Below are 11,840 nucleotides of genomic sequence, written 5' to 3'. Positions count from 1 at the left end.
AATTGTTTAATCAAGACAGAGCCCTTCCTACCCCTATTTGATCAGTTTTAGGTTACCAAGGGCCAGATGTAGGTCGCCAATTACCGGTCGGTAACGGCCGATTTCGGCTGTTACCGACTGGTATTTGGGATTTGGCATGTAGCGGGCATGTTATTTACAGAATCGGTATATTTACCGATTCGGTGAATTTACAGAATCGGTAAAATACCGAATCGGTAAATTTACCGATTCTGTAAATCAATATGTAGGTGGCACTGTAATCAGTGCCACAAGCCCGTACCGAATCGTTATTTACCATGGAATACTATTCCATGGTAAATAACGAATTCCAGTGTACATGCACATCTGTGCATGTACACCTGTGCCATGTAGCACACAGACATGCCCTAAGGGCATGTATGTGTGTCACATGGCACACAAGGCAGAAACAGGAGTGCAACAGGGTGTCAAAGTGACACCCTGTCCCCCTTGTAAAATCGGTAATTTTACTGATTCGGTAATTACCGAACCGGTATTTGCTATTGAATCCTATGGGCTTCAAGGCCCATAGGAATCAATGGCAAATACCGATTCGGTAATTACCGAATCGGTAATTACCGATTCTTACCGATTCGGTATTTTTACAGAATTTTTTACCTACATAGCAATTACCGAATAGTGAATACCGAATCGGTAAAATTCGGTATTTACTATTAGGTAATTTGCTATTACCTACATCTTGGCCCCAGAGTGATAAAGCAAGCTCGGGCTGAGGTTAAGCAGCCGTCCTCCATCTCCAGACCTCTTTATAAGATCACCCCAGATGCTCTTAAATACGAATTAGACCTTCATCCACCTATGCTCACTGGTGACATCGATCTCGATGCTGAAGCTCTGGTAAAATGGATTGCAAGAGTCACTTTGTCCCTTGCTCCTCCTATCCCGTGCCCCACTAGAATAATCAGATCTTCAGCTCCCTGGTTTAATGACACCCCACGTCAGTGCAGAAAGGACTGTAAACGTTAGAAAAGAGCTTGGAGGAAGGATTTTAAGGCGGAAAATAAAAAGAACTATAAAGAGGCTTTGAGAGGCTACCACAAAAAGATACAGGTAGCTAAGAAGAATTTCTTGGCTTTAAAGATTGACTCTGCGGGAAATAAAAGCAGAGAGATCTTTGACATTGTCAAAAGCTTCTCATCGCCTAAGGCTGCAACCAGGCTCGCCTCTTCCTCTGACGAGTGGATTGGGAGATTAGCCAATTTTTTTTACACAAAGATAGCAACTATACAATCCTCGTTTGATGGTTCAGACATGAAACATGTGCTGGCCACTCAACGGGCTGTCCCCCAGTGCCAGGAAGATGGGTTCTCCCTCGCCATCTTTCCGCCTATGCCCCTAGAGACATCCCTGGCAATAATGAAGGGTCTGAAATCTGGCTCGCCTGCAGATCCATGCCCGGCCAAATTTTTGGCTTAGATGGCAGAGTTATTGTACCCCACTGTAAACCATGTTTTGAACACGTCCCTCTTTAACAGACTGGTCCCAGTAGGATGGAAGAGTGCAAAAATAATCCCTTTATTAAAAAAACACGGCAAATCCCACAGTCTTTACTAACAATAGACCCATTTCTCTTCTGTCTTTTTTTGCAAAAACAGTTGAAAAATACGTCCACACAGTGATCAGCAATTTTGCAGAGGCTAACAATCTGTTTCATCCGAGCCAGTCTGGTTTCAGGCAGAATCTCAGTACTGAGACGGTATTATTGGAGGTATCTGAATCTATCAAGGAGACCCTGGACGCAGGTGGCAAAGCAGTTCTGGTCCTCTTGGACCTCTCTGTGGCGTTTGACACCCTGCCCCGCGGCCACCTCCTGCAGAGATTGAGGGAGTGTGGGTACGAGGGCACGGTGTTGAAGTGGTTCGCTTCCTTCTGAGAGGGTAGAAATCAGGAGGTCTGGTCCCCTCCCTTTTCGGCCAGGGTGCCGACTTTGAGTGTGGGAGTGCCACGGGGCTCTATTTTGAGCCCTGTACTTTTTAATCTGTACATGGCCCACCTAGCTACTCTGGCTGAAGAGAACGAGGTTACAATAATATCATATGCCTATGACACTAGATCAACGGGGAGAAGATCAACAAGTGCCTGAAAGAAACTTTTGCCTGGTTCAAATATAACCATCTGAAATGTAATAATACAGATAAGTCTGAAATCATTTTCTTCGGCTATAACACCTCCTTTCCCCCCTCCCCCTCGGTGGACGTCTGGAAACAATGTTGGCCTAAAGACATGTCTCCTCCCCAGGCCGTGGTCAGGACTGTAAAGAATTTGGGAGTAAAAATGGATGACGCCCTCTCTATGGTACCTCAGGTTCAGTCGGCAGTCGGGACTGGTTTCGGTCTCCTGAAGATGCTCCAGGGGCTTTTATTTCTATTACGACCGAGCATAGAAAAATGGTCACTCAGGCCCTTATCATCTCAAGGTTGGACTATGCCAATGTCCTCTATTTGGGCCTCCCGGAGTTCTTACTTAACAAACTGCAGGTAGTGCAGAACGCGGCAGCCAGGGCTGTTCTGAGTTTTGGGCCTAGAGATCGGACCTCCCGCCATCTTAAGAATCTGCACTGGTTACCGGTGCTCAGTAGAATCCGCTTCAAAGCTCTGGTCCTAGCTTTTAAGGCCCTGCATTGTATAGGAGCAAAATACATCTTCAGAAGAGTCTCTTTCTATGTACCTGGGGGATCTTATGGTCACACCTAAATATCTTAGAGCCCGCAAAGGCGGTCGCTCCTTTCAAGTGCAAGTGGCTGGACTCTGGAATAAGCTGCCTCTCCCACTTAGGCAAGTCACTAACCTGCTTGCCTTCAGGAAGCAATTGAAAACTTGGTTGTTTCAACAAACAACATAACCCTTTCCGTCCTCTTCGGGTTTTTTCTTTTTCTCTCTCTTTCTCTCCCCTTGCATTTTGGTGCTCTCTGTCTTAAGCGACGGGACACTCTATTGAGTAGCTGTGTGCTCTAGAAATCTATTTTAACATAACATAACATAACATTGCCAGGGCCTACATATGTGGAGGGACCGTTGCATGTGTTTGAGGGAACCCTTGCGTGCTGAAGGGCAGACATGTGTGTGCTAGCTGATGAACTGTGGTGTCTGCTTAGGGGGTCCGGGTATTTTCAGACCGGAGTATGTGCCAGTATGACATGTATATGCCAAAGGGTCCCTGTGTGTGACCAGAGCCATTTTGAGGCACCCTGCACACGCTGCAGGGCTCTGCATGTGCTGGACATAGGCTGTGTGTGCAGAGGCTCCTTGTGTATAAGCTCTGAGCCCCCCTGTGGTATAGAATCCCAGAGAGTGTTCGGAGGGGCCTGCCTGTGCTGTGGGGGACCCTCTATGTGCTGAAGCAACCTATGTGTAAGAAGGACCACTGTGTGTGGACTGGGCCTACGTGTGTGCAGTGTCCCATGTGTAGTGGCTGAGCAGCCCCCCATCAGGCGAGGGGCTATTGCTTGTGCTGAGAGTTACACTGCATGGGGTTAGGGAGCCTGAGTATGAGGGCCAGCATCCTATAAGTGGAGAAGTGTGGCTCAATGTTTAGAGCGGCAGACCCTGATGCAGAGGTCTAGCCCGGGACCAGGGTTCAATTCCCCGCCTCGGCAGGTCTTGAGCTCAAAAATTCCACGGACCTGATAATTCTCGCCTCGGTGCCTATTCCAATCATGGAGTCCCACTCTGCAACTCTGGGCAATAGCTTGCATAATCTCCACAACGGCCCCCACAACGCTAGGATGCCTGGCTTCACCTTGGGGGTGCCCAGGAGTGGACACCTCACAGGGAAAGCTAGGATGGGTTCCACAGTGATATTCGTACAAGCGCTTTGAGACCCTTGCGGGTGAGTAGTGCGCTATACAAGTATCAGTTTACATTTTAAGTGCAGAAGAGTCCCTGTATGTGCAAATATGCCTCTGTGTTAGCTACGTGCCTCTAAATGTGCTGCAGGTTCACCTGTGTATGCTGCGGTGCACAGAGCCCCTGTGCCCTGTGTTTGTGCCATAGCGCCTGGATGCGCACCCCATGGAGAAGCTGTATGCGCTAAAGGGCCCCTGTGTGAGGGGCGAGAGCCACTATGAGATGAAACGCCTTTGAAGGTGCTAAGGAGCCCATGCCTGTAATGAAGTGGCCCCTGTGTGTGTGTTGAGGGGCCCTGAATGGAGTGAAGTGCCCTATAAGTGCTAAGGGGTTCCTGCAGGTGTAAATATAGCAGTGTGTGTGCCATGGCCCTTGTTTGTGCTGAGGGAACCCTGGGTGTGCTGATGACCCCCACGTATACGCCCTATGGAACCCTTGTGTGTGAAGTGTGCAGCCCTGTACATGCCTTCTAGATCCCCGATGTGTTCTTGATCAAACCCCCTTTATGTGCGCATTGGAGACCCTATATGCATTCTGCGATGCACCTGTGCGTTATGGAGCCCTTATATGTGTGATGCAGCTCACGGGGCCCTGTAGTAGATAACCTCTCTTCTACATTTTAGGTGGCCCTTGAAAAGGCCTTTTATTTGGGGTCCCTGTATGTGCCTTCTGTAACCCCTGTGCGCTACAATACACGTGTGCGACAAACCCCCTACATCTGGGATATGGAACTTCCCTCGCTGCCCCTCTGTGCGCACTATGAACACCTTACAAGTGAGCCCTGTGTCTGCTGTGTGGACTACATGTATGTGTGTTACGGGGCCCTCGATTGGACAAAGTGGAGCAACTGTAACCATGCTGGAGTACTCGTGTGTGCTTGTTATGTGTGCTGTATGCACGCTATGGACCCCATGTGTGTGTCATCAAGCTCAGGTATGTACGTTTTAAAACCCCTGCATGTGCAGGAAGGGACCCTGTATGTGCATGAAGAATGCCCTGTGTGTGTGTCACGGAGCTCCAGTGTATGTATTCATGAACATCTGTATGTGCCGGTTGTATGTCAATACAACGCGGGCTTTTACCCCGCATGCCATTACAACGCGGGCATTACAACGAACGTCGTTACAACGACTTTCGCTGGAGGGCGCTGGATAGTGGAATAGTTTAATTTTCTATTCCAACTCCAGCCCACGTTGACAATAGGGAAGGTGTTGGATAGAAAATTAAACTATTCCCTATCCAACAGCGCCCTCCAGCGAAAGTCGTTGTAACGACGTTCGTTGTAATGCCCGCGTTGTAATGGCAGTGCGGGGTAATCCCCGCGTTGTTATGGCTGTTCTCGGTATGTGCCCTATGGAGACGTTGCATGTGACCTATGCAGTCATTGTGTGTTTTGAAGGCCTTGTACGTGTACTCTGGAGCCCAGTATGCGTGTCATGGTGCCCTTGCAAGTGCACCATTGTACTCCTGTTGGGCTCGCCCAACCTATGTTGCATCTGGTTCCTGCTAAATAAGTGTAAACCGCACGTGCAGCTTGAAAAATGAAAAAGAGAGCAGTTCTAGGAGCACACGAGTTGCAGGCTGCACATAGGTCGAATCTCACATTAAGAAAAATGTAACTGGGCAACAGTATGAGCGTTAGACTGTGTTTAAAAGAAAAGACATACATGTTTGCCTTCAAAAGGCCATATTTAGCACCTTTGTAAATCATCTGTAAGCCTTCACTATACGTTTTGCACAACTGTAAACCTGCACTAAACGTGTTGCACACTGCTTAGTATTCAAATCTTTTGCACAGTATGTGAAAAGTTTTTCCAGTTACATTTAAAAGGTAACATTAGCTTAAAGGCCACGTGCAGTCGATGCAACAGGCTGCATTTTTAAAGTGCAACTTTTTGTCTACATTTCTAACATGTTTCTAACTTTTGCTAAGAAAAAGCTACAAACGTAATTTTTGGAACAAGTAGGTAAACACATATGAGAAAATCGGTTGAAACGTTAGATTTTGTATAATTCTCACTATTTATCACTATCTATAGGACTATTGTGTGTGTTCATATTTCTTTTCTAGATTTTGTCTAATGATAAGAAAAAGGCATGATACGTTGCCGCTGGCGGGGCTCCCTGCGGCTAGCGAAGATTTGCCAACATTCACATCTCATTACCTCTGAAGCATCTGGCCTTCTGCCAAGCTTTAAAGGCTGGGGCATAATGGACCCAAAATAGGGAGCTCTCCTCCTTTCAAATCTTTTCACTGTCAACATAATCTATGACACTTGCTCCCTAAGGTCTTTCCAGCCTCGTTGGAACCCGTCCAAGAAGGGAAACATCCTTTACCACACAACTTTTACCACGCAGTGCTTTTACAACGCAGGTTTTACAACGAAAACCATTACAACGCATTGCACTGGGGGGCGCTCTAGGATAGGGAATAGTTTTAATTTACTATCCAACACCTTCCCTACTATTCACGGGGACTGGAGTTGGAATAGTAAATTAAACTATTCACTATCCAGCACCCCCCAAAGCAATGCGTTGTAAAGGCTTGCGATGTAAAACTTGCATTGTTACAGCATGCGTGGTAAAAGCATGCGTTGTAACAACGTACATCCGTCTAAGCAGGATGGGGGAAGCCAGTGTATCTTGTAGGTCCCTACATCTGGGGTTCTTCATTTTGGGTCAGTTTAATCCTTAATTTGCATTCTTTTCTACTGAATTGGTTTGCATTTTTAGCTTATTACTTGTCAGCATAGGCACTTGTAGAGCCCAAACCTACCTAGGGAATACCCCAGCTCTTCAAAAGGCAGGGAGCACCAACATATGATTCTGCATTGTTTACAAGAGGCAGAGTTTTCATTGGTAATGGTTCTGTAATGTTCCACATAAGACTCTCTCTGAGAAAGACCAGGCTGCTTGTCCCAACACATCAGAAATGAGCCAAGAATTCCTCATACAAACCTGCTTATGTAATATGAAACAGATTGTTGTGCCTTTGTGGGATCTCAGCCACAGCTCACCTCAAACTGCACCTCTCTCTTTCACAGTTTAACAATCAGGTTTCCTATACCCTGTGTGCATGAGCACTATGGAACCCTGTTTGTGCATTATGAAGCACTGATGTGTGTATTATTAACTTCTGGAGTATGCTATGGAGGCCCAGTAGATGTATTTAGGAGCCCCTGCACATGCCTCTTGGGCCCATGTATGTGCATTATGGAAGCCTTGCTTATGGCGCCCTTATTCCTGCAGGGGAAACAACCTTTACATCGCGTTCATTAGACCGCGATGCCTTTACAATGCGGTTGTTACAACGGCCGCGTTGTCACAACGTGATGCCATTACTACGCAAGTCATTACATCGACTTGCAGTAGATGGCGCTCTAACATAAGGAATAGTATAATTTACTACTACGACGCCTTCCCTACTGTTGCGTAGGCTGGAGTTGGAATAGTAAATTATACATTCCTTATGTTACAGCGCCATCTACAGCAAGTCGATGTAATGACTTGCGTAGTAATGGTATTGCGTTGTTACAGAATGCGATGCAATTGCATGCATTGTAGCATGCTATATTCCTGTATCTATCCTGTGGATCTCCTGTGTCTTTCCTGTGGAGTCTCTGTGAATGCCCTGTGCACACTAGTATGTTGTCTATAGGCTGCCTGCATGTTTTGATCTCATTCTTCGGCCCATCATGGCTATTTCACATGTTTTCCAGGGCTTTGCGATACCCTGCGGACAAAGACATTTCTTCACCGATGTACACTACAACTCTGCACCGCCACTGGCATATATTCTATGTGAGGCAGAAGTGGACCTGGCGCAACATCCTTCCTCGAAAGGGGTGGGGCAGTCATCGCAGTGGTCCTTTGAGAAGCGGCACAGAGTTGAAGCCCACGACAAGTGCATTTTTAGTGCAAAATTACTGATATGGACAGATAGCTGACATGGCAGTGGGTAGAGCTGCTCACTCAAGGTCTAGATGTCGCAGAAGGTGCTCTATTGTACTAGTAAGCATCCAGTACATGAGCCAGAAGATGGCCATTGGACAATGTCATCTCTTCTTGACCAGTCTCTGGACATAAATTGGAAACTTCTCAGGTGCTGCTCTCCCATTATAACCTGGACATACACTCCTGGCCAAAGGTGCTTGTTAACAATAGTGTCTTTGGCATGATTGAAGATGTCTCAGGTTTTGTGTGCTAGTCATCAGGCAAGTTATACCAGAAGCAGTTAGACTTGTTTCTCCCACAGTTTGCAAAGAGAGGATGGGGAAATAATTATACATTGAGACCTTTACCCACCCTCATCCCAAAACATTTAAAGTGGAAAGGAGAGAGACCATCTCTGATGCTGCACACCATTATCGGACCATGTCTCCAGACTGTCGCTCAGGCTAACAATGCAGTAGGACTGTCATGTTTCCAGTCGCAAGGGGTCAGCACTCGCTGGACACAGCGGACATCTTTGTGGCCTGGGAGGTGTCCAGTGATTGGTCCGTAGAGGATGGAGAGATCAGAGTGCTGAACACCGCTGCGTCGTCGTCTTTGCGTGGTAACCCGCTGCTCTCCTTCTTCTTGTGGCAGGGCAATGAGGCGCGTGAGAAGAATGAAGGGATGCACATCAGAACGCCGCTTCCAGCCAGAATGAATCCACCACAGACGATAAACGAGACTCGAAAGTCCCCAGTGAGGTCCCTGAGGAATCCTGTAAACAGTGATCAGGGAGACAAAGATAGAGATGTTTGTCAGACACAAGGACTGCAGACAATGAGTCACCTGGCCAAACTCCTCTCACTGTCTATCAGGTGTCTTGACTGTCCCTCCAAGCCCCTCCTAACTCTTCTCAAGCACCTCCTAATCTTCCCCGTCCTTTCACATTTCCCCATAAACACTCCCAGGTTTTCCCATCAACATCACAACTGTCTGCATCTAAGCTACTTCACATCCCCTTCAATCTCCTTCCAGTGCTACCCCAACTGCCCAGCTCCTTCTAGTGCCCTCTCATCCCTGCCTTAGTTCCTTCATCTCATTTCTGCATTCTTGAAGTCCCCTCTCCTCTTAATTCCAGCCCACCACATCACAGAGGCATATCAATTTGAGATTCTCAATTAGAGAATCGCAAATTGAGAATGCAAGTTCAGGGTGGTAAGGGTGTCAATAGGACACCCTTTTGCACCCCTCAAATTAACATGCGTGCACATTTGGCCCACACACATGCCCTAAGGGCATGTATGTGACCCACATGGCACTTCTAAAAATGCCAAAAAGTGCATTTTTCAAAGAAATCGCAAAATACCACCAACCTGAAGTTGGAGGTATTTTGCGATTCCTTAAGCCAAAATTCGCACAACTTGGGTGCTTCCTACATTGCATTTAAGGAATCGCAATTTGCGATTCCTTAAATGCAATAGCAAAATAAGGAATCGCAAATTTTGCAATTCCTTATTTTGCATGTGGGTTTTTGTTTGCTACATTGCACACTGCCCTAATTGCGACCGCAAATGCTGAAATTCTGCGAATTTCAGCATTTGCGAGGGCAATTAGGCTTCCTACATATGGCCCCAGGTGAGCTATTGCCCAGAGTCACATGATGCTGAGCTGAGCTGCCGCCAGTGCCATGGATCGAATTGTGAGCCCCACGCACCAGAGTTAGCTGCTCTGGCCACTGCACCACACCTCTCGTTCTAATGAGAGAAAAGGTGCGTTCCACGACTAGACACCACCTCTGTGAGAAGGGGAAAAAAGGAAAAATAATCCTTTTTATATATAACCTTCACACCCACTCTAGTAGTGGCATGGGCTAAAAATGCAAATGCTGGGGTATGGAGAACTACCTACGACATCAGAAAAAAAATCTAGAGTCCTTGCACTTTAGTTTTTTATTTTTTTTATTTTGAGAAAAACAGTGGTTCCTGTGGAAAAAGATACTTAATATGGATTGATAAAACAAAAGCGAAAGTTCGCATGTATAGACAGGGGTTAGGTGGGATGTCAGATAGAAAGGGACGCAAACACACTGTTTAGTTTGTATAATAATTGTATCGAAAAACACAAATATTTGTGAAAAAGATTTACAACAAGTATTTACAATCGTGGGTTGTGTCCCAAGTGAAATTATGAACCAAGGCATATGAATAACATTTGTAAAACAGTATGTGCAAGTTTCAAATAAAGTTTGTTATATACAAAAGCGACCCGTTTCTTTTTTCAAATACATAACATCTATAAGATGATAGAATGCCAGTTTATATAGGTTCGCTTTTTCTCAATTGTCGACGGCGTTTCGACCCTAACATGGAAATAGGGTCTCTTCAGGACTTATGATGTGGGGAACATCTGGAAAGACAGAGATATGTGTTTAGAATCTAAGACCAATTTATAGTTTAAGACTTTGTCTTAGAAGAGTGGCTGGATAGTACCTGGTATTGGAATTGCTCAATGTAGGTGAAGTGCGTGAAACCCGTGTGCAAGTAAAATAAAATTACTCACTAGGAAACCCAGCCGGGTTCTATTAAGGAGACAAAATCAATAGTCCATGTTAAAGATTTAGAGTTCCCTTCACACTAGAAGGTTAGCTGTATCTATATTTGTTGTCCCAATTATATTCAGTCATCCTATATATAGTGGTTGATTCGAATAGCAGGACTATTTAAAAGTCCTTTCTGACTACTTATAAAAAATTTAAAAAAACACCCAACCCCCCCCAGATACCACCTACGTACCCTTCTCTAAATCTTCCTATATTGATATATTTTTTTCCCTCTTTATCTTTAACATGGACTATTGATTGTGTCTCCTTAATAGAACCCGGCTGGGTTTCCTAGTGAGTAATTTTATTTCACTTGCACACGGGTTTCACGCACTTCACCTACATTGAGCAATTCCGATACCAGGTACTTTACAGCCACTCTTCTAAGACAAAGTCTTAAACTACAAATTGGTCTTAGATTCTCAACACATCTGTCTTTCCAGATGTCCCCCACATCATAAGTCCTGAAGAAACTCTATATCCATGTTAGGGTCGAAACGCCGTCGACAATTGAGAAAAAGCAAACCTATGTAAACTGGCATTCTATCATCTTATAGATGTTATGTATTTGAAAAAAGAAATGGGTTGCTTTTGTATATAACAAACTTTATTTGAAACCTTGCACATACTGTTTCACAAATGTTATTCATATGCCTTGGTTCATAATTTCACTTGGGACACAATTAACGATTGTAAATACTTGTTGTAGATCTTTTTCACAAATATTTGTGTTTTTCAATACAATTATTATACAAACTAAACAGTGTGTTTGAGTCCCTTTCTATCTGACATCCCACCTAACCCCTGTCTATACATGCGAACTTTCGCTTTTGTTTTATCAATCCATATTAAGTATCTTTTTCCACAGGAACCACTGTTTTTCTTAAAATACTTAATCGCCTTGGTTCCGTTGTGAGTAGGGTTCCCTTGTTCTCCTTTTCTTGCACTTTGGATGGGGCATTTGCTTTTATGTTGCAACCTTGAAGGAGTGCCCTAGCTTATCTTCTTTGCTAAACTCATGGCCACATATGGGCTTCATGTATTGACACTTTTTTGTTCACTGTGAGGGCATGGGCTATAAATCTTTAAAATACAGCAATGCATGGTGCTCCTAGGAAATGGTTGGATAGCTCAACATGTCCTCACTCAAGCTGATTGCTGATGGCATGGCTGCTCAAGAGTTCCCAGCATGTGACAGCTGCTTTCGAATCCAGTTCTGTGAACAGACAGGAATCTGTCAACGATGAGGATGGGGTGTCTTTTTCTTTCAATGGCTTTCTTCGGCTGAAGCATGTCCACACATGTACAGATTTCTTCATGCTGCTTGGCTTTCTTCATCAACAGGATGAGTGACAGCCACAGAGTTGATGCTAGAGTCTTTCTGAAACTTGCCCCCCACCAGTAAAGTGGGCAGCAGAAGTGTT

General features: G+C 45.3%; 1 protein-coding gene across 2 annotated transcripts in view; it reads right to left on the bottom strand.

The window, feature by feature from the left end:
- Window positions 1–7,389: 7,389 nt before the first annotated feature.
- Window positions 7,390–11,840, bottom strand: part of LOC144799745 (monocarboxylate transporter 13-like) — a 241,066-nt gene continuing 236,615 nt past the window's right edge. For both annotated transcript variants that reach the window (XM_078671272.1, XM_078671271.1), the window contains exon 6: window positions 7,390–8,592. In XM_078671272.1, the coding sequence (XP_078527398.1) occupies window positions 8,324–8,592 (269 nt within the window). In that variant the 3' untranslated portion in view covers window positions 7,390–8,323. The remainder of the gene's footprint in view (window positions 8,593–11,840) is intronic.

This window comes from Lissotriton helveticus, chromosome 12, assembly GCF_964261635.1.
Source record: "Lissotriton helveticus chromosome 12, aLisHel1.1, whole genome shotgun sequence".
NCBI lineage: Eukaryota > Metazoa > Chordata > Amphibia > Caudata > Salamandridae > Lissotriton > Lissotriton helveticus.
Note: the sequence above shows the minus strand (reverse complement) of the source record. Positions and strands in the feature narration are given on the sequence as shown.